The following is a 21676-nucleotide window of genomic DNA, read 5'->3' as shown; positions in this document are numbered from 1 at the left end:
CTATCTCTGAAATCTATCCGTGGTGGATCAGAAGTTAAAGCTTCTTGATACAGTTCTTTACTGGCATGGAAAAAATCACACTATCCAGATTACTGAGCATTTACTAAACAGAACATTCCCCCTGCCTGGACTGTTCACATAGCTGGTTCCGGAGTGGGATCTCAGTGCAAACCTCACCGCCCAAGGGCCTTCTCAGATAACCCTATCAGTGTAGGCACCACCCTCCTCCCTTATCATGGTCTTAGCACCCTCTGTTTTCCTCAATAACACCTTTGAGATGATATATTTGTTTACTGATCTATGGGTCTCTCTGCCTACCCAGACCGTGGGCTCATGAGAGCAAGAACTTAGGTCCGACTTGTTCATTGTTTCATCCACAAGCAACATCCAACCTGCCTTTTTTTGTTGTTTTTTTGTGGTACGCGGGCCTCTCACTGTTGTGGCCTCTCCCGTTGCGGAGCACAGGCTCCGGACGCGCAGGCTCAGCGGCCATGGCTCACGGGCCCAGCCGCTCCACGGCATGTGGGATCTTCCAGGACCGGGGCACGAACCCGCGTCCCCTGCATCGGCAGGCGGACTCTCAACCACTGCACCACCAGGGAAGCCCCAACCTGCCTTTTTGTGAACCAAGAATGGTCTTTACAGGTGAACATTTGCAATCAATTGATGACAGGAAAGACTGACTTGGAATCCCCAGAAAAGCATTCCATTCTTCTCATTAGACCTAAATTATTTAAACTGTACTCAATTGCTATATTTTATATTCCACCAATAAAAAGTGTTCTGGACATTTTTCTCTTTGGTTATATAAGCACTACACAATAGCCTCAATTTTGGCTCTTGGCCAGAAGAGCCTAAAATATTTGCTATCTGGCCCTTTATAGAAAACGTTTGCCAGCCTCTGGTCTAAGGCAATATCTGACGTACAGGAGACAATCCATAAGCGTCAGAAGTTACGTAGCAACAAAAAAGAAATGTATCTAAAACACAAAGATATATATTTTCATAAAATACAGAGGTATAGCCAACTAAAGTGTTAATGTTAACGGCGAGAGTCACATTACGGGGCAAGTCCACAGTCTACATTTCCCTAATGTTTGCTGCGGCTTGTTAATTTTCCCCACAATTAGCATGCGTTATCTTTACCATCATCGTTTTGGATGCAACGTAAATGCATCTTGCAGGATGGCGCCCTGCCCTCCGGACGCGCAGTGTAGAAGGCCCAGCACCCGTAGGTCCTGGACGCTCACTCCTTCCCCGCTGCTTGAATGACTGCACAGAAGCCACACGAGCCCCAAAGAGGCGCACTCAGTCTGAGGCCGGCGGGGGTGCGGGTGGGGTCCGCTCGCCCTAAAGTCTTCCTTATCAAAACGTTTGATCGAGGGAAAGAAATCGAGCGGGAGGCTCTTTTGAACCTCAATAAGCTCAGTTACATCCCCGCCAAGCCCATAGCCTCCCGTTTCTGCTTCTGCCTCCGGGCGGCCCCGGGAGCATGTGACAGGCGTCGCGGCCCAGGAGCCGCCCAGACGCACCTCACCTCGTATTTTCCTTACCGCCGCCCCGCGAGGAGGAAACAGGCCTTGACCGGGGCAGGAACACCCCAGGCTCCCTAGTCCCGCGGAGAACGAGGCCGGCCAAGCCTTCGGGTTGCAACGCTGAGCTGAGAAAACGCCCCGGCCGCGGCTAACAGCCGTCCGCTCAGTTCTAGCAGCTCCTAGGCATCGCACGACAACAGCCCACTCCGCACATGCGCGAGAAAGCCCTTGCGCGTACACTTCTTGAGCCCCTCCTGCGCGCCCGGCCTCGCGCGGCTTCTTCCCTCCCGCCTTGTGCCCTCACTTCCGGGGTTTCCCGGCGACGGCCGTAAGTGGCGGGCGGAAGCAGCCCGCGAGGCCAGCCGTAAAAGGCTCCCTCGCGCCACTTCCGGCCGGCTTCCGCAGACGGCCCTGGTGGGCGATCGAGTGGTGGTGGAGGACGTTCCCCGCGGCCGGAGCCATGGAGATGCCGCTGCCGCCCGATGGTGAGGCCCAGCCCGGGCTCGGGGGCCGTTTCTCTCTCCCCGGAATCCCTTGTTGACCCGCCCCGCCTTTCGGGGTCCCCGGGCCTAGGAGGGGGCGGGGCTCGGCCTCCCGGGTTCGCCTGCGGCCTCTCCCGCGGATCCCCGCATTCCCGGAGCGCTTCTGGCCCCTATCGGGACCCGTACAAGGGCGGCTGCTCCTGGGCCCACCCCTAGGGACCCCGGCCCCGCGGACGCGGGCCGGGAAGCCAGGGCCCCCGGATTTGGGCGGTCCTCGCTGACGCTCCGCGTGGCCTTTTCTCCGTCTTCCAGACCAGGAACTCCGAAATGTCATCGACAAGCTGGCCCAGTTCGTGGCCCGGAACGGTCCCGAGTTTGAAAAGATGACTATGGAGAAGCAGAAGGATAACCCGAAATTCTCGTTTCTGTTCGGAGGCGAGTTCTACAGTTACTACAAGTGCAAGTTGGCTCTAGAGCAGCAGCAGCGTGAGTCCTCGCCAGCTCTCAGGGCGCCCTCTCGAACGAATCCTTTCTCTGGTTCCAATTTCGGGCTCTGCCACAAAACGCCTTCTTTTGGGTCGCATGCTATTTCTCTGTGAAAATGAGTTAGTTTGGCCTTCACGATCCTTTCGGCTGTTCCCACAGCCCTGCGGCTGCAGGGCCCGAGTGTCATGGAGATCGAGGTTATCGATTCTCCTTCTGGGCTCCGGATCAGGGATTTCTGTTGTTTTGCAAACATGATGATTGAGATCAGCGAGTAGAGTGACTGCTTCAGTGTTTTCCAGGGAGGAAGTGATAGAAGCCGGACTGGGTGGGACCCTCCTGGCAGGTACCGTCCAGCCCCCTTTGCGGGCTCTCCGTCGGTCCAGCAAGGTTTTTGTGCATTTCAGATGGTTGCAGTCCAGATCAAAACTAATTGTCCTGTGGGCTTTAGTTCTTTGCAGCTGTTTATGTTCACTGGTTTGGGCTTCAAGGTTCCGGCTTGAAATTAAGAGAATTTAAGATGAGGTCAGTTATCCTAGCTGGTCTTTGAATAACAGATAGATAGTCCCTGAGTTCACATCTGTATTGTTCAGTAGCAAATCTCTAGCTTCTAGATAACGTTGTGTTTCAGATTGCCAAGTAGGTGGACATTGAAAGGTGAATGCTCCCTGGACTACAAGCTCCCTGAGGCCAACCAGACCTTGTTTGGGTCAGTGTTGTGCCTAATAGGTAGCAGGTAGTAGGTGATCGATAGTTTGTAAGACATAGCAAAGTACAGTGGCTTGAACAAGCACAGTGTGTTTTGAGAGCCAGGAGAGGAGTCATAAGAGGCCTAGCATAGCTGGAGTGTAGATGTGTGTAGATGGGGGAGGGGGTTGATCTGGAGTGGGAAAGTTTCCAGGGGGAAGTTTGGGTTTTCTTCCTTAATCCAGGGGTTCTTCTGGTGCCTGTTTAAGGTTTGAGATGAGGGTGGGGAAGATTTCAGGTTGCCTAGGCAAAATGTACCCATTTATGTGTTTCTGGAGCAACCGTTCCTTAGCCCCAGCACGTCAACTTTAAAACCTCTGCTGTAGGCAGTGGGAAGCCACAAGGGAGGTTGAAACAAGGGAGAGGTGGGTCGGGTTTGTGTGGCCTGCGTGGAGAACAGGCTGGAGGGAGCGTGAGTGGAGGCTGGGATGGCAGTTGGTGGTAAAGTCTGAATTGAGTCGGCGAGTTGAGTAAAGGCAGTGGGCTTGGGGACAGGTGGGGTTAAGGGGTAGAATCTGTGAACTGAAGCGCCAGTTGGATATTGATGCCGGTGGCATAACTGGGCAGGGGAGGATGGTGTTTGGGTTCGAGTGACCATGAGGTGAGAGCTGCTTCCCCTGCGAGGGGAGCACTCCCACCCTGAAAGTCAGAATTCGGGGGCTGCTTGGGACTTGGTGCCATAATGGGGGGAAGTTGGGGTGTTTCTAGCAGGGGAAGATCAGGACTCAGGAAATGCTTTTTGCAGGTAAGAATATCTCCGTTGCCATTAAAGTCCATGTCAGAGTTAGACACACGGAAACTGAGGAGCCAGGAGTGTTGGGATGGAGGCACGAGCCTTAGGAGGGGCTGGGAGGAGGGGGGCAAAAGCTCAGGGTGCCTGAAGCCCAGAGAAGGAGGGATTCTTGGAGCGGCCAGAAGTGAGGGTGCACAGCAGGGAGGGCTGGCTTACCAAGGACTTAGGATTTCTGGAAGCTTTGGGGAAGCTTCAGAACTGTGTTCTGGAGCAGGGCTAGCCACTCTGTAGCCAGCCCTTCACCCTGGTGGTTTGAGAAGACTGAGTCCTGGGACCGCTTGAGGTTGGCGCCTCACAGACTCTGGTGAAGGACTGTTTTTTGTTTTTTTCTGATCTGTCGCAAAAAGTACAGTTTGGCAAAGTACAATAAAAATGTGAACAATGATGGGAGTTCCCTGGCGGTCCAGTGGTTAGGACTTGGCGCTTTCACTGCCAGGGCCCAGGTTCGATCCCTGCTCGGGGAGCTAAGATCCCGAAAGTCACGTGGCATGACCAAGAAAAGAAAAAAATGGGGAAAAAAACATGCATCATGAAACATCAAATTGCTGTAAAAGTGCCAAAACACTCCCTCGCCATTTCTGTGCTTGTCTAGTCTTGGCGTCACCTGGGGCTGCCCTTTGAACCACACTTTGAGCAGCGGCACTACAGCCGCAGAGTAGAGAAGGAGAGGGGAGGCAGGACTGGATGCAGGGAAACCAGTTCCCAGGTTGATGCAGGTGACAGCAGAGTCATGGCAGTGATGGCGGGACACAGATAGATTGGCATGTGATCTAGGAGGGTGACTTGACTGTGTGGGGCAGCTTGTTAGTGTGAAGTGCAAGGGAGAGAAAGGTGCATGAACCTTCTCACTTCTGGCTCGGGTACGTGGCGTAGCTGTGCCAGCCACGGGTCAGAAGGGGAGCTTTGGAGGGGGTGGAACGCAGGGTGAGAGGGAACCCATGCCTGTTTGAGGTGCCTGTGGAAAGCAGTGGCTATTTGGTCTGTAATTAGACCCAAAACTTGAGGAATCCAGGATGGCGATGATAGATTTAGGGGTCATAGAGTACACTTTATAACTGCAGCCACAGGAAGATGTCATGTTCCCCTAGGGGCTTGCTCAGAGGAGGGGGCTTAATTCTCAGACCGGGCATCTCAGTATGTGAGGGTCGGATAGAGGAAGAAGGGGCCAAGGGGATGGCCACACCGGCCACGTGAGACAAGGAGCTGAGACGGGGCTATCAGGCTGAGTGGGGATGACCGCAGTGGCTTTGGGGGTGGGGTGGGTAGGCGGAGCCAGACCTCCGTGGGTTGAGATAAAGGGGAGATGAAGAATTGAAGATGAATCTTGGTTGTAAAATTGTCGAGAGCGGGGCATGGATGAAGAGGGAGCTTTTGAAGATCAAAGACTTGGGTGTGTTTAGATGTTGCTGGGGCAGAGTTAGTAAAGAGAGAAAATGAAGGAAGGAGAGCGAGAGGACACATTTCCTGAAGCAGCGTCTCTGGGAGGGTAGGATCCAGAGCGCAAGTCAGGGGGTGGGGGTGGTCCCATAAGGTGCCTTTGGTGAAGGCCTGCCTCAGACCTAAGCAATGGTGGGCCCTGGATGACACCCTGCACCCCACCGTCCTTTTATGGCTCTGTCCAAAGGCTGGGCCCCCTTAGAGTGGGACTCAGAAGGGCTCCAGCAGAGCGTGGTCACGCTCAGACCAGCCGAGGCCCAAATGCAGAGGGGGAGGCCATCTTGTCCAGGGACCCTTCCCCCAAGTCCTCCCCTCCCGTCTCATCTGGCGAGGTTTGGGGCCTGCACCTGCCCAATGCAATCTCCTGCTAGCAGGATAGGGCATCCCACGTCGCCTCAATATGGATTGACCCTTGAATGCAGAGGAGTAGAGTCAGTGGAAGGAAGGCAAAGGGTGGGGTGTAGGGGGGCCACAGCATGTGTCGGGTGCTGCCGTAGGGCCGCAGGTGCGTGGGTTTGCTGGTCGCCATCCAGAGGTCCGGTGGCTTTGCTGTCTTGAACGGGGAGAGTAGACTGGGGAACAGCAGGCGTTAGAAATAGCTGCGGAGGTTGCTGGGGGTTGAGAGACTCCCTCGGGGAGGGGCTGTTGCTTCAGGCCCAGGCAAGGTGTGGAGAAGGTGGAGGGGGTGGGCTCAGGCTTCCTCTGGGCCGAAGGACAGTGGGCAAGGCTGGACGGTGTTGGCTAACGACTGGTGAGATGACAGTCCCAAAGGTCTCCGAGGAGAGGACGAGCAGGAAGGCAGAAGGGGTCCAGGGCTAGGCCCCATGATACAGGGCACGCATGGCGGCGGCACGTCGCAGGGGTCCCTCTTCTGGGTGGCGAGTATAGGGAGGGGAGCCCCCGGGGCTCAGAGCTGCCCAAGAGGCGGCCAAGGGGATACCTGGACCCCAGCCACCTCCTCACAGGGGCCACCTCTCCTCCTCTCCTGCCAGTCATCTGCAAGCAGCAGGCCCCAGAGCTGGAAGCGGCCACGGCCCTGCCACCGCTGCCACAGCCCCCGCTGGCCCCCGCGGCGCCCATCCCGCCAGCGCAGGGCACCCCATCCATGGACGAGCTCATCCAGCAGAGCCAGTGGAACCTGCAGCAGCAGGAGCAGCACCTGCTGGCCCTCAGACAGGTACGGGCCGGCCCCTCCCCCTCCCCCGCCCCTCTTGACCTGAGTTCACCCTCTGTGCCTCAGTTTTTGTATCTGTACATTGACGCTAATATTCGGTGTCAGCGCTGAGGACGGGGATGTCCCGTTGTCCAGGGCTCGGCGCCTGACAGTCATTATCCCTCCAGTGCTGCCACCGCCCATGTTGTGTTTAGCTTGACCCCGATGCTGGACACGGAGGTTGCTTCTCATCCCAGTGAGGTCACTGCACGAGCTTTGATACCCACACACCCGTTGTGCTGGAGTGGATGTGACAAGTGAGACTGCACATTGGAAATTGTGTGACAGAGAATCCAGGTGGCCTCTGGTGCCACTGGCACCAGCTCCTGCTAGTTAGGTCACCCCAAGCTGTTGTGGGGAAGGACCCTTTTGTCCCAATCCATCACAGTCTGGTACTTTGGCCAAATACAATAGGATAAGTTGCCAGAAACATAAGATGGATGAAAAGATATCTGAAACGCCAGCCCCAATTTTAGTACTGGATCAAGACGTAAGTTACGGTTGTATTATTGAAAACAAAACGCTCCAGAATGCTTACCCTCAGTTTCCATACGGAGCTCGTCACAGACTGGGCAGTCTGGCTTCAGCCAGCCCTGGGCTGACTGCCTGTCCCCCCAGCAGCACCGGGTCTCAGCCATATCTCAGTTTGCTAACCTAACGGGCAGAAGTCTGGCGTCATGTTTTAATTTCGGACTCCCTGGTTGCTAGTGAGGTTGTTCTGCTTTTACTTGACTGGTGACTGTTTATATTTGTCCTCGCCATACCGTGTTCACACCTGCCACTCATTTTTCTTTCTTTTTTTGGTGAATTGATGTGCAGAGGTTCCTTGTTCCTCTGGGTCTTAATCTTTCTGTCTGTCATCTCCGGGGAGACATTGTATCCCCCTGTATCTTGTCTGGCTTTATCCTCTGCCTGCTCTGCGTGTTACAGCCATGACTTATAGATGCGTGTCTCAGGCTTTGGGCGTGAGTGTTGGGGGCAGGACACTGATGGGCCAGCCTGGCTGGGCCTGGGCCAAGGTTCCTCCTCACACAGTCTCGGTCCCACTTGGCCTTTTAGGAGCAGGTGACAGCAGCCGTGGCCCACGCGGTGGAACAGCAGATGCAGAAGCTCCTGGAGGAGACCCAGCTGGACATGAACGAGTTTGACAACCTGTTGCAGCCCATCATCGACACCTGCACCAAAGATGCCATCTCGGTGAGGGCGGGGTGGGGCTGGGGGCGTGCTCCCAGAACCTGGTGCTCCTGACTAGGTGGGAGCTCCTGCAGCCAGTCTGGGCCAGGGCTGCTCTAGGGGCACCCCGTCTCCGCATCCCCTTCCCTCATGAGCACTTCCGTGGGCTCCCCCACCAAGAAAGGTGGAAGGCAGGCAGAGGCCGTCCGACATTCCCGGGCGTCTGTACACACTTTGGCCTGGAGAAGGCCAGCCCCACTCACCCACCACCCTGGCTGTTGCAGGCTGGGAAGAACTGGATGTTCAGCAACGCCAAGTCCCCACCTCACTGCGAGCTGATGGCGGGCCACCTCCGGAACCGCATCACGGCCGATGGGGCGCACTTCGAGCTGCGGCTGCACCTCATCTACTTGATCAATGATGTGCTGCACCACTGGTGAGGGCCCTGCCAGCTCCGCCTTCCCTCCTGCTCCTTCTCCCTCTCCCGGCCGATGCTCTGCGCTCCAGAGCCTGGCCTGTCCCGGGACTGGGAACCACTCTTCCGAAGACCCAGGGGGAGGGTCGGTCTGAGCCACAAGCCCTCCATCGGGAGGACAGCCACCCGCACCCCCCACCACCTCAGCCACTACCCCAGACCCCTCGCCCCACCTGGGGCCGCTGTCCCCTCACTCCCTGCTCTCAGGGCAGTTTCTGGGTGTTTTTCAGTGTCTCTGTCAGCTGCCAGCTCCCTTTCACTGACCTATGCACACCCCAGTCACCTGACTCTGCTCTGCTTCAGGAACCTTCCCATAGGGTCCCCCTGGCTGACCCTCTGCCCCCCCCCCCCCCCCCCCCCCCCCCCTAAGCCCAGGCCAGTGTTTACTTCCACAGGGCCTCTTCGGTGCCTTTTGACAAAGGTTAAGTCGAGAAACAAGATGCCTAGGCCAGAGACAGGGGAAAGCTCGTGGTGCTAGTAAGGCTAGCCTGTAGCTGTGAAGACTGGCTGCCACATTTGTCTTTGAATTTGGCTGGCTGGGGGACAGCTCCTGTGAGGGCAGCAGACTCAGACCCAGGTCTTGCCCCTTCTGCCCACGTGCAGCCGGGCCCTGCCCCTCCCTGCTTCATGTGCCATGTGGGCGGTTCCGGTGTCACTCCGCGCTCCCTACATCACTTTCCCCTATTTCTCTGCCATTGGGAAATAAGTAGCTGTTCGGAACCTTGTCTGCCTCCTGCTCCGCCAGCCGCTCCGCTGACTCAGGGCAGATCTGCAGAGACAGCCCTGTTTCTGGCACTTCTCCAGCCACCCGCTTCCTGAGCCTCACTGTCTGGAAGCCCAGTGCGGCTCGCCCCGTCCTCCTGCCTGGGCTGCCCTCCCTCTCCCAACCTGGCTTCCCGGCCCCGGGCACTTGCTGCCCTCTCTGAGCTCCCTCTGGTGAGCTCGCCTCTGAGAGGGGTTCTAGCTGCCCACCTTCTTCCCTGGGCTCTGCCACCTCATTGTACAGCTGCGGGCCCTCCACGCTCATTTATGCGGCGTGCCCCCCGAGAGGCCGCCTCACCCTGTCAGGCCTCAGGCTCCTAGGCATCTGGCAGCCCGCACACTCCCTCTGCCTCGTGGAAGGTGGGGTCCCAGCTCAGGTTTCCTCGTGCCTAGGGGGTGACAGTGCCGAGTGAGGCTGCATGGACAAGGCCCTATACCTACAGCAACCCCAGCTCAGCCTTTGTGGGCAGCTGGGGCTCTCACAGGCCTGCGTCTGTCCATCCTTATGCCACCCTGGGAGAGAAGGGTTATCTTACTGATAAGGGGACCAGGGTGAGAGGCCTTGCTCTGAAAGTCCCAGGCTGTGTTCTTTCCCTCCTCCCACTGCCGTCCATCCATCTTGTGGGGAGCCCAGCCCTTGTCCCAGCCGGGTTGGGGGCCCGTGTCCCAAGAAGGCAGAGGGTGCTGTGGCTGGAGCCGCGATGGTAACGGGCGCGTGGCCGGGTCCCGCCCCAGGGCCCTGACGCGCGGAAGGTCTCTCCCTCACAGCCAGCGCAAGCAGGCCCGGGAGCTGCTGGCCGCCCTGCAGAAGGTCGTGGTGCCCATCTACTGTACTAGCTTCTTGGCCGTGGAGGAGGACAAGCAGCAGAAGATTGCCCGGGTACAAGGGGCAGCCGGCGGGGGGCGGGGGGGCGGGAGATGAGCAGGGGCTAGGGGGGTGGCACTCGTTTTTCCCCTGACATGGCCTTTCCCTCCTCCCCAACGTCCAGCTCCTGCAGCTCTGGGAGAAGAACGGCTACTTTGACGACTCCATCATCCAGCAGTTACAGAGCCCGGCCCTGGGGCTCGGCCAGTACCAGGTGTGTGCTGCTCCCTGAAGTTGGGAGCTGGGCACCACCAGTAGGGTGGTGACCTCAGAGTCCTGGTGGCATTTTCCCAGCTGGACTCCCCGGCGTGCCCCTGGGGTGGTGGTGAGGGGTGGGAGGCAGAGTCTGAGGAGCAGCTTCGGGGGCCCCCACCCCGTCCACAGCAGCCAGTGAGCCCTCCCAGGCGAGCCCGCCAGACTTTTCCTGGTGAGCTTGTGACCAGGTTACCTGCTTTAGGCTCTGCTCTCAGGGTGCCTTTGGCCCATTTGCTCTGGTCCTCCAGGTGTGATGGGAGCATGAGGAAACCCTGGCATAGTCTAGGCTGCCACAGTCATCGTGTTGTGCACGGTGTCCCGTGTGCACATCTTCTCTCTGAGGGGGCATCTGCTCAGAGGTCGGGGTCGCAGAGCAGGGAGAGGAGGGCCGGATCTCCTTGGTCACCTCTCCTGTGGTGCCGGCGTTGCTATCCCATCTACAGCTGCTTAGGTGAAAGGCACAGTTCACACCCCCTTTTCCCAGGCCGGAAGATGTCTTCCTGCACAGGTCTGGTTGAATGTGAGAAGCTATATGTTGACCGTTTCCTCTGTGATGCTCCTGACTGCCACCCTCCCTACAGGGGAGAAGCTTTCATGCTCAGAAAGGCAAATGAGGAAAGTACATTTCAGACTTTTTCTAAGTTTTACTCCCTTTTTTTAATTGATGAATAAAAATGGGCTCATACCAAATAAAAATGGGCTCATACCACCATACCACAGTGATATTCACTGCTTTTCTCCTATTGAGTTGGCGGTAGCAGCTCATGGTTACTGAGTCACCCAAGTTCCTTTCACTGCATTTTCCCCGAGTCCTCGGAGGTAGGTCCCGTTATTGTCCAATTTTACAGGTGAGGAAGTTGAGGCTCCGGGGAGGTTGTGACTTGCTCAAAGCCATACAGTGAGTAAGAAGTACCACCTGTGAGCATGTCCTAGGACGTTTGTCAGTGGTGGGATTTTAATGTCTGCGTGGCACTCCAGGGCACGGCTGTCCTTGCTTATTCGCATTGTTAGGGAATTCTAAACTGCCCAGCACCAAAAGTCACCAAGTCCGGCTAGATTGAGATGCTCTGTGGTTGTCAAGCTCAAGTTGATTGTTTTACGTGACAATCGCCTGCTTGCCCTGGGTCCCTGGGCCTTGCTGCCCGTAGCATCACTCCAACCTTCTGGGTGCTCCCCAGGCATTTGTCCCCGTGCTGCTCCATAGGGTCTCGGACCTTGAGTCTCATGTCCTGAGTGCCGGCTGCCCTGCTCTCCATCAGGCAACCCTCATCAATGAGTACTCCTCGGTGGTCCAGCCAGTGCAGCTGGCCTTCCAGCAGCAGATCCAGACCCTCAAGACACAGCATGAGGAGTTTGTCAACAGCCTGGCCCAGCAGCAGCAGCAGCAGCAGCAGCCGCAGCCGCAGATCCAGATGCCGCAAATGGAAGCTGAAGTCAAGGCCACGCCGCCGCCGCCTGCGCCGCCCCCCGCCCCCACGCCTGCCCCGGCCATCCCGCCAACCACCCAGCCTGGTACGTGGCTCCCTGAGCACCTGCCCCCAGGAGGCAGCCTCCAGAAAGCAGTCTCCTCCCCCAGGAAGGGGTCTGGTTCTGTGGTCTCAGGCCCAATCCGAGGAGCAGATTCTAATCTATTTACAAGCACCAGGCAGGTAATTTCACAGGTAAGTGTAACCACGCCCTTACAACTGAGACAGTTCTCCTATACAAACCATCCCAGAGAATGGAGAGGAAAGCTCTCTAAGTCAATTTTCGAGGCTAGGATAACTGATACCAGATGGACATGGACAGGGAAAGAAAGAAAAATGTAACCTAGTGTCACTTCTGAGCAAAGATGAAGAATTAGTAAATATTGGGTTGGCCAAACGGTTCGTTCAGTTTTTTCCATAAGATGGCTCTGATAGCACTTAGTTGTCTTTAACTTCATTCAAAACAATTTTGTTAGATTATATGTGACAGCTGTCATATCAGCGTGCATTTTAAAAAAGACATCAAAATTGGTGAATTTTTGTGTAGCCCGTTTAATACTGAAGATAGAAAAAAAAAAAAAAAGCAACATTTTCGACATATTACAGTTTATCATTTCAAGAAAGGTAAAAACACAACCGAAATGCAAAAAAAGATTTCTGCAGTGTATAGAGAAGGTGCTGTGACTGATCAAAACGTGTCAAAGGTAGTTTGCGAAATTTCGTGCTGGAGATATCTCGCTGGACGGTGCTCCACCATCGGGTAGACCAGTTGAAGTTGATAAAGATCAGATTAAGACATTAATTGAGAACAATCAACGTTATACCACGCGGGAGATAGCCAGCATACTCAGAACATCCAAATCAAGCGTTGAAAATCATTTGCACTAACTTGGTTATGTTAATCGCTTTGATGTTTGGGTTCTACATAAGTTAAGTGAAAAAACCTTCTTGACCGTATTTCTGCATGCAATTCTCTACTTAAACATAATGAAAACGTTCCGTTCTTAAAGCATGTGACGGGCAATGAAAAGTAGATACTGTACAATAGTGTGGAAAGGAAGAGATTGTGGGGCAAGTGAAATGAACCACCACCAACCACACCAAAGGCCGGTCTTCATTCAAAGAAGGTGACATTGTGTATATGGTGGGATTGGAAGGGAGTCCTCTATTATGAGCTTCTTCGGAAAACCAAACGATTAATTCCAACAAGTACTGCTCCCAGTTAGACCAAATGAAAGCAGCACTCGACGAAAAGCGTCCAGAGTTAGTCAACAGAAAATGCATGATCTTCCATCAGGATAACACAAGACTGCATGCTTCTTTGATGACTAGCCAAAAACTGTTAATAGCTTGGCTGGGAAGTTCTGATTCATCCGCTGTATTCACCAGATGTTGCACCTTCGGATTTCCATTTATTTTGGTCTTTACAAAATTCTCTTAATGGAAAAATTTTCAATTCCCTGGAACACTGTAAAAGGCACCTGGAACAGTCCTTTGCTCAAAAAGATAAAAAGTTTTGGGAAGATGGAATTACGAAGTTGCCTGAAAAATGGCAGGAGGTAGTGGAACAAAAGGGTCAATACATTGTTCAGTAAAGGTCTTGGGGCTTCCCTGGTGGCGTATTGGTCGAGTCTGCCTGCCAATGCAGGGGACACGGGTTTGAGCCCTGATCTGGGAGGATCCCACATGCTGCGGAGCAGCTGGGCCCGTGAGCCACAACTACTGAGCCTGCGTTTCTGGAGCCTGTGCTCCGCAAGAGGAGAGGCCACGACAGTGAGAGGCCTGCGCACCACACCTACAGAAAGCCCTTGCACAGAAACGAAGACCCAACACCACCAAAAATAAATAAATTAATTAAAAAAAAATAAAGTTCTTGATGAAAATGAAAAACGTGTCTTTTATTTTTACTTAAAAACTGAAGGCATTTCTTGGCCAACCCAGTGAAGTCTTAGCAGGTGAAATCTAGCAAAGTATTTAAAAGATGTGTCATGACCAAATAGGATATGTCTCAGGAATATATAAGGATGGTTTAATACCAGAAAATCTAACATCAGATGGGAAGAAATCTTTCAACTACATGCAAAAAGGGTACTTACTTAATAAAGAGATGATGGGGGCTTCCCTGGTGGCGCAGTGGTTAAGAATCCACCTGTCAATGCAGGGCACACGGGTTCGAGCCCTGGTCTGGGAAGATCCCACGTGCCGTGTAGCAACTAAGCCCGTGCGCCACAACTACTGAGCCTGCACTCTAGAGCCTTCAAGCCACAACTACTAAACCCGTGTGCCACAACTGCTGAACCCGTGTGCCACAACTACTGAACCCGTGTGCCACAACTACTGAAGCCCATGCGCCTAGAGCCCGTGCTCCGCAACAAGCGAAGCCACCACAATGAGAAGCCCGCGCACCGCAACGAAGAGTAGCCCCCGCTCGCTGCAACTAGAGAAAGCCTGCGCGTAGCAACAAAGACCCAGCGCGGCCAAAAATCAAATAAAAATTTTAATTGATAAAAATTATTGAGCAAAGTAAAATCAATATGGCTTATCGATCAATAAGTAGGATACTTATTGTAAAGCGTTCAAAGGAGTGAGGGGTGTTTCCTGGCCAAGGTCAGGCCTCTCTTCGTGTTGCCTTCCCGGAGGCAATGGCAGTTTTCAGTGGGGTCAAGAAGCAAGGGTTTAGTGGGCAGTAAGCCCAGCCTGGGTTGGCCCTGGGTGCTTGCTGAAGATCATTTCGGTTGGGGCCTCCTGCTGCCACCTGCTCTGAGTGCTTTTTTGCCTGGTTCTAGATGACAACAAGCCTCCTATCCAGATACCCGGCTCTTCCGAGTACGACGCCTCAGGAGGGGTCCAGGACCCTGCTGCCACCGGCCCCCGGGGCCCTGGGCCCCATGACCAGATCCCACCTAACAAGCCCCCGTGGTTTGACCAGCCTCACCCCGTTGCTCCTTGGGGCCAACAGCAGGTATCTCTTAGAACTTGTTGCAGGGTCGGGGGGGCACACTTGGGTTCAACTGGACGGCAGGCAGGTGGGTGATGGCTGCTATGCGGGTTGATGGGCTTTTAGGGCTCCCTGGGCAACGAGGTTCTGCAGCAGGGCCTGGGGTTTAGGGGGGTGGCAAGAAGGTGATAGTCTCCCCGAAGTATGGGAACTGAGCTGGGAAGAAAGTTGGGCCTTTACATCCTTCCCGGGAGGTTTGGTTTTCTGGGCTTCTCTGTAACACAGGTCCCCATTTTCCTGTGAATGCTGAGAAGTTTCACACCATGAAGTACAGCAAGGCGATTTGTTTCCTTCCCTTTTTAACTCGTTTGACCAGCAGTGTCAACATCTCATCACCCTAGAAAGAACATGGTGCTTTCGTAAGGAAAGGAAAGGTCAGAAATACCAGGCTAGCAGCATTTTGTGGGACTGGGGTGCTGGTCCATTCTTCTCTCCCTCCAGGTTCCTTGGAGTCAGAAACTTCTAGGCCAGGGCAGGGGTCATTCTCATCCAGCATAACATGACTGGAAAACACCCCGCAGCTTGCTCTCTGGCCACTGGACCTGGGTAGAGCAATCCGGTCTAGCTCTGGGTGTCCACTTGCCTCTCGACCAGGCATGGTAGACGTGGCCCTCCTGGTTGACCCTGTGTGGAGGGGGCGTAAGGGAGACAGTTCTGGGCTGGCAAGTGCAGTGTCATGGCTGTGAGTCCCCCCAGCCCACCCTCAGCTTCCGGACAAGAGATTTAACATCACAAAAGACGGGGCATCCCCACAAAGACAGCTCCCGCCTCTGGGTGCCTGCTGTGAGCCCTGCAGTGTTGGGTGCCCTCTCATGCGGGGGCACTTCCCTCCTTCCGTTGGTGTGGAAACAGATGCCCCTAGTGCCTCCCGGCTCAGTCTTTTTGGGGACCGGCAGGTTAGGCTCACAACAGTGGGGCTCCCCCACTGAAGGCCAGCAGTGCACCCACAGTCCACAATAGGAAACCACAGCCTGGGCTGCCCACGTGGTGTCTTACATATTGAAATAGCTGCCATATTGAAAATCTGCCTTCTTGGCTTCTCTTGAAAACCTGAGGGTGTGGCGGCCGGGGCCGGCCTCCCTGTGCTTGGGGTCAGTGGAGCCACCCAGCCCTGACCCTAGAGGAGGCCCTCTGGGCAGCCTCATCCAGGCACAGGCCACCCTGGCCCTGAGTTTGGGTTGCAGTCCTGGCTCTTTAAGTCTTCAAAGCAGCAGCTGGGCAAGCTCCAGGGCTTATGGTCTTCAACTTACAGAAAGCCATTTCCTGGAAACACAGCAGACTCTGAGATAAGGGTGTGAGAGGGCAGGTGACCCCAGGAGGCAGCATAGGGAAGAGAAGTGACAGGGAAGGGAGAACAGGCAGGGACAGGGTGTCGTCAGGGCGGGCTCTGCCGTGGGCCCTGCGGCTCAGCCTCTGTGCCCTGGGAGTGGTGGGGCCGCACCCCTGCACTGTCCCACTGAGGGGCTCGTGGGCTGTTGTTCATCCCCCAGCTTCTATCAGGCATGGGGTCAGGGGGTGCTCCCCAGCCCAGGTGCAGGTACAGCACTTGAGAGTCTGGGCCTGGGGGACGGGCAGGCACCACAGCATCCTCTGCACGCGTCAGAGTGAAGGTGGCAGCGCCCAGCCAGGCTGTAGGCCTGCAGCTCCGGGGGATGCTGTGCTTGGGGCCGGGCCACCTCCACCGCCGGAGACTGAGGTCGGCAGGTGTCTGCTGGGTGCCCCGCGTGCCCAGTGCAGGCTGGGTCTCACGTCTGCTCTTTGCCTTGCAGCCTCCTGAGCAGCCCCCCTACCCACACCACCAGGGCGGGCCGCCCCACTGCCCGCCCTGGAACAACAGCCACGAGGGAATGTGGGGCGAGCAGCGTGGGGACCCTGGCTGGAATGGCCAGCGCGACGCCCCCTGGAACAGTCAGCCCGACCCCAACTGGAACAACCAGTTCGAGGGCCCCTGGAACAGCCAGCACGAGCAGCCACCCTGGGGCGGGGGCCAGCGGGAGCCGCCCTTCCGCATGCAGCGGCCGCCACACTTCCGCGGGCCCTTCCCGCCCCACCAGCAGCACCCGCAGTTCAGCCAGCCGCCACACCCACACAACTTCAACCGCTTCCCGCCCCGCTTCATGCAGGACGACTTCCCCCCTCGGCACCCCTTCGAGCGGCCGCCCTACCCTCACCGCTTTGACTACCCTCAGGGGGACTTCCAAGCCGGTGAGTGCAAGGTCGCCCTCGGGGGCACCGTCCTCGGGCCAGGGATCACGTCCCTCTCCTGCCTTGTGATCCCTGAGAAGGTCAGATCACTCGCCGGCAGGGCCTGGAAGAGGCGCCTGACGGACCGGCCTTCTGAGCGGGCTGGTGGCACTGCTGGCGGTCCTGCCGTGTGGCCTGGTGTGCCCTGAGCCAGGGTGACAGGAGGAGGGCCAGAGGAGCCCAGCTCAGTCCCTCAGGAAGGTGGGGAGAGGAGGGCAGACCGGCAACCCTGGTGTGGGCACCGCCAAGGCACCAGGCCAGCTATTGAGGTGTGAGGCCCTGTATCTCGCAAAAGAGGAAGGACGATGGGGTTCTGAAAGGAAAAGGAACTCCCTAGTTCCCACGGTGGACAGACAGGTAGTGAGCGAGCCACTGAGTCCAGGCCCGGCAGCCCTTGTGCCATTCCCTGCTCCTCGTCTTGCTGTTTTCGTCAGGTGTTCTGTTTTCTTTTTGAAGAATCTTTAGTTTTCTCGATCTTGTGTTTACTAAAAAATTTCATTTCAACTCTCCTACTCTTCAATCTTTATCCTCAAATCCATTCTTGGCTGTAAATTGAGCTTGGAGAGAGTGTCTTGGGGCTGCTGCAACAGAGTCCCATGGACTGGGTGCCTCCAACAACAGGGAATTCTTCTCTGACAGTTAGTTTTGGAGGCTGGAGGTCCGAGATTAAGGTGTCAGCGGGGTTGGTTTCTACTGAGGCCTCTCCCCGTGGCTTGTAGATGGCTGTCCTCTCCCTGTGTCTTCCCGTGGTCTTCTCTGTGTGTGTTTGTCTCTTAATCTCCTTTTCTTAGAAAGACATCAGTCAGTATTGGATCAGGGCCCACTCATAGGACCTCATCTAAAGTAGTCATCTCATTACAGGCTCCATTCCCAAATGCAGTCACGTTCTGAGGTACTGGGGGTGAATTTGCAGGGGACACGGTTTGGCTCATAACATGGCTGTTTGAAGGTTATGTGATTTCCCTTGTGGTTCCTTCTTTCACCCGTGAGGTCTGTCAGGTGCTGCTATGGGTGCAGGACAGGCCACTCTGAGCCCCGGCTCCTCCCCCGTTGCTGTGTGGCCCTGAGCAGTGAATGAAGCAGCCGGAGGGTTGGTGCTGGGCAGGGCTGCCCAGGAAGTGGGTGTGGGTGTCCTTGCCCCACTCTGAGCCCCTTTCCACTGGCGCTTATTACCCTGGAGATCTCGACCGGGCTGTTGGCGTTGCCCAGCTCTCGACTTTGCGGTAGGCCTGAGTCAAGTTTCTGTTTTGCAGAGATGGGACCCCCTCACCACCATCCTGGCCACCGCATGCCTCACCCTGGGATCAACGAGCACCCACCTTGGGGTGGGCCCCAGCACCCTGACTTCGGCCCTCCTCCCCACGGCTTCAACGGGCAGCCCCCTCATATGCGGCGACAGGGCCCTCCCCACATCAACCACGACGACCCCAGCCTGGTCCCCAACGTGCCCTACTTCGATCTCCCTGCCGGGCTGATGGCCCCCCTTGTGAAGGTAATGTTGCAGAGTTGAATGCCAAGCTTAGCCTTGAATGCTCGGTCTCCACGTGGAAAGTTCACAGGTGGAACCCATTTCCCGATTGGCTACAAAACACTGCTTCCCAGGGCCCCTGCCCCTCTCATTTCCCGCACCCCAGCGAGCCTGACAAGTAGTCAGAGAGGATGTGCCTGAGCCAGCAGCACCGCCTCGCGTGCTCACATGTGGCTGCGAGCAAGGCCCGTGTCCCCCTCTGCTTCCTCCGAGCCTCCCTCCTGGGGCTGCAAGTTTGGTAGCTGCTCAGAGTGGGCTGGGCTGGGCGTGAGGTGCAGGTCCTCTTGGTCCTGGCCTTTGGAAGCCACCTTGCCCAGGGGCTGATGACAGGGATTTCTCAGAAAAGGGGTGGTCTCCAGCTGAGCAAGGTGAGCAAGGCAGGAGAGGGGGTCAGAAGGGAGCCAGGGCTGGGGCTCAGGGCGCTCTGAGGGTCATGCTGGCTGTACTGGTCACTGCCACTCCCCGGCCCCTCTGAGACATTAGCATACTGGAAGCTGAGACAGGTCACACTGGGGCAGCAAGGGGAGGCAGAGGGGCCAGCGGGGCTGCCCTCGGGGTAGGAGCTGGGGCAGAGAAAGGGGCACATAGCAGGGCCCCTGGGGTAGGCGCCTGGGCACAGGGCGGTGGTTGGCAGGGGAGGGTGTCTGGGATCCACGGCGTGTCGGTGAATTAACAGGGGTCTTTCCTTCACCTGAGCTTGGAGGCCACGTCTCCTCTGCATTTTTGTAGAGAGAATTCTGTAGCTTCTATCGACTTCCATGGAGCCCTCAACCACCCCATTTAGGAATTGAAGTACTGGTGTGGCCAAACCCTCCAGGAGGGTGGGGTTTCCCAGGAAGGGCCGGATGAGGCACTCTGATGCGCAGGGCAACTGCGTCCTGCCCCCGGCTCTCCAGCTCTCCGGCTCCCCGACTCCCCCAGCCCCCGCAGTTCCCTGGATGGGCTCCAGCAGGGAGCAGTGACAGCTGTGTTCTCTGCTGCAGCTGGAAGACCACGAGTACAAGCCTTTGGATCCTAAAGACATCCGCCTCCCACCCCCCATGCCACCCAGTGAGAGGCTGTTGGCGGCAGTGGAGGCCTTCTACAGCCCTCCCTCACACGACAGACCCAGGAACAGGTACGGGGCTGCGGGAGACCAGGCGCTGGGGCTGGTGATGGGAGGGGAGGCCCCTGTCCCCTCTCCTGGCCCGTCTTCCTCAGTTTGCTTCACAAGAAAGACTCCGAACTGTCGCACCTTCCACCCAGGGCGGTGTGAGGCCCAGGTGAGAAAGTGTGGTTAGGAGATGCCGTTTCTCCCCCAGCTTGCGTGATGTGTGCCATAAATAAAAGGCTTTCACCACGTTAGCGATATCAGGACAAGAGCTTACCTCGGGATCCCCTCCTCCAGCGGCCTCCTCGCTTCAGTTAAAATCGCCTCTGCCCTGTTTGGGGCCACGGGCCTATCCACCTACAAATCAAGAGTTCCTCGTCCCCAGTTACAATAACCCTGAGACCCTCTTCAGCTATTTGGAGAAAGCCCAGCGTGGAAAGGCGTGGGAGCCACGAAGCGCTGGGAGTGCAGTCCAGCCTCTCCACCTCCCAGCGGGCGGCCTGGCCTCTGGGCCTGGTCGCTCCTCTGAGAAGGGGCAGCCCTGTGGCAATGACCACCCGAGTGCTTTCTGTGCTGGGCCTTGCTCAGCATCCTGAGTGAAACAGGGAAGGCCTGTCGGGTAGGGCTTATTCCTGGTGACTTTTTCACAAGTTCCCTGTGGGAGAGAGGCTTGCGTTCATACAGGGGACGCCCATGTCTTACAGTGAAGGCTGGGAGCAGAACGGCCTCTATGAGTTCTTCCGAGCGAAAATGCGGGCCCGGCGGAGGAAAGGCCAGGAGAAGAGGAACAGGTAAGAGCGCACACGCCCACCCCACCACCTGTGTGGAGGTCAGGCCTCCGCAGTGCATCTCGTCCTAGGTCAGCTGGGAGCAAGCCCTGCCTTTGCCTGTGGCGAGCTGTGGTGTCGTGCCCGGCACAGGCAAAGGGGGGTCAGCTCTGGCCTCTGCCGGGGTCGTGGGCCTGGCACCCTACGATAAAGGTGCTGTGAGCCACCAGGAGCTGTTTCCCACAAGGCCGAAGTTAAAACACCAGTACGAGAGAGAAGCTTGCCATTGTCTGTATTCAACCCTGATGTGAAAGGGTGTGTCTGCACCTGGACTGGGCACATCAGGGGTCTTTTAGAGTTGGGGGTTGGGGCGGGCTGGGCGCAGTCCATGGAGGGGCTCCAGCTCACCAGGCCTGTCCCCGCAGCGGACCCTCAAGGTCTCGGAGCAGATCCAAAAGCCGAGGGCGCTCCTCCTCCCGCTCCAACTCGAGGTCCTCCAAGTCTTCCGGCTCCTATTCAAGGTCAAGGTCTCGTTCCTGCTCCCGTTCCTACTCCCGCTCCAGATCCAGGTAGGCAGGGCCCCGCCTCTCGGGATGCAAGGCCTGAGGCTCCTCAGCAGCTGCGCTGACCCGCCTCCTCTCCCCTGGCCCCGCAGGAGCCGCAGCCGATCACGCTCCTCACAAAGCCGCTCCCGGACCCGCTCGCGCTCTCGGTCCAAGTCCTATTCCCCGGGAAGGAGACGTCGGTCGCGGTCCAGGAGCCCCACCCCGCCGTAAGATTTCTGTCTTAACTGTCAGAATGACCTCTGGTAGCGCTGGAACCCTCTGATGCTTTGCTGTGAATGTTGAAACGTGTTGTTAGAAGACGCGCTGGCGGTGGCCCGCGCCAAGGCAGCACCTCGGGGCCCCTGAGCACTAGCACAGTGACAGTGGCACCTCATCTCACACCTCGCTGTTACCTCTGCAGTCACGTTGTAAAGCCTGAGGCAGTGGCTGCGCTCTCTATTTTCTAACCGTTTTACCGGTCCAGTGTGGCCTGGCTGTGCCGCTGAGTGTGAGGCAGGGGCCGCCGTCTTAGGGAACCCCCTTATCTGCCGGCGAAGAGGATAAAGAAGAAAGCTAGAGACACGAAATGTGTGTGTGTGTGTCCATCTCACGCTGGTGACCCTACGTATAAGCTACACGCTGTAATATTCTAAGTTTTCATTCCAATAAATGTATCAGCTCTTTTTTAAAAGACGTAACCTGTCTTAATTTTAGTTCCTCGGCTGGTCTGGGTTCTAATTCAGCACCTCCTATACCTGACTCCAGGCTCGGGGAAGAGAACAAAGGACATCAGATGCTGGTGAAAATGGGTAAGGTTC

At 56.5% G+C, this 21676-nt stretch overlaps 2 protein-coding genes across 5 annotated transcripts in view; one reads left to right on the top strand and one right to left on the bottom strand.

The window, feature by feature from the left end:
- Positions 1–1891: 1891 nt before the first annotated feature.
- CHERP (calcium homeostasis endoplasmic reticulum protein) overlaps positions 1892–21676 on the top strand; it is a 21553-nt gene continuing 1768 nt past the window's right edge. The window contains exons 1-16 of one of the 4 annotated variants that reach the window (XM_027084563.1): positions 1892–2020; positions 2330–2503; positions 6470–6654; positions 7750–7887; positions 8148–8299; positions 9836–9980; positions 10090–10179; positions 11399–11732; positions 14473–14648; positions 16454–16889; positions 18182–18420; positions 19440–19573; positions 20251–20337; positions 20739–20882; positions 20969–21085; positions 21573–21667. In XM_027084563.1, coding sequence (XP_026940364.1) covers positions 1996–2020; positions 2330–2503; positions 6470–6654; positions 7750–7887; positions 8148–8299; positions 9836–9980; positions 10090–10179; positions 11399–11732; positions 14473–14648; positions 16454–16889; positions 18182–18420; positions 19440–19573; positions 20251–20337; positions 20739–20882; positions 20969–21085; positions 21573–21667 — 2671 coding nt within the window. In that variant the 5' untranslated portion in view covers positions 1892–1995. The remainder of the gene's footprint in view (positions 2021–2329; positions 2504–6469; positions 6655–7749; positions 7888–8147; positions 8300–9835; positions 9981–10089; positions 10180–11398; positions 11733–14472; positions 14649–16453; positions 16890–18181; positions 18421–19439; positions 19574–20250; positions 20338–20738; positions 20883–20968; positions 21086–21572; positions 21668–21676) is intronic. The other 3 variants (XM_027084560.1, XM_027084561.1, XM_027084562.1) reach the window with 3 other exon arrangements.
- The window catches only part of CUNH19orf44 (chromosome unknown C19orf44 homolog), a 24832-nt gene continuing 24196 nt past the window's right edge, over positions 21041–21676 (bottom strand). Inside the window, exon 9 of the mRNA XM_027084567.1 lies at positions 21041–21148. The gene's annotated coding sequence lies outside the window, so the exon portion shown is untranslated. The remainder of the gene's footprint in view (positions 21149–21676) is intronic.

The sequence above is a fragment of the Aethalodelphis obliquidens genome, unplaced genomic scaffold (assembly GCF_003676395.1).
Source record: "Aethalodelphis obliquidens isolate GAN/ISIS:26980383/991018 unplaced genomic scaffold, ASM367639v1 scaffold53, whole genome shotgun sequence".
Lineage (NCBI taxonomy): Eukaryota > Metazoa > Chordata > Mammalia > Artiodactyla > Delphinidae > Aethalodelphis > Aethalodelphis obliquidens.
The sequence above is the reverse complement of the archived record's forward strand: the minus strand, read 5'-3'. Positions and strand labels throughout refer to the sequence as shown.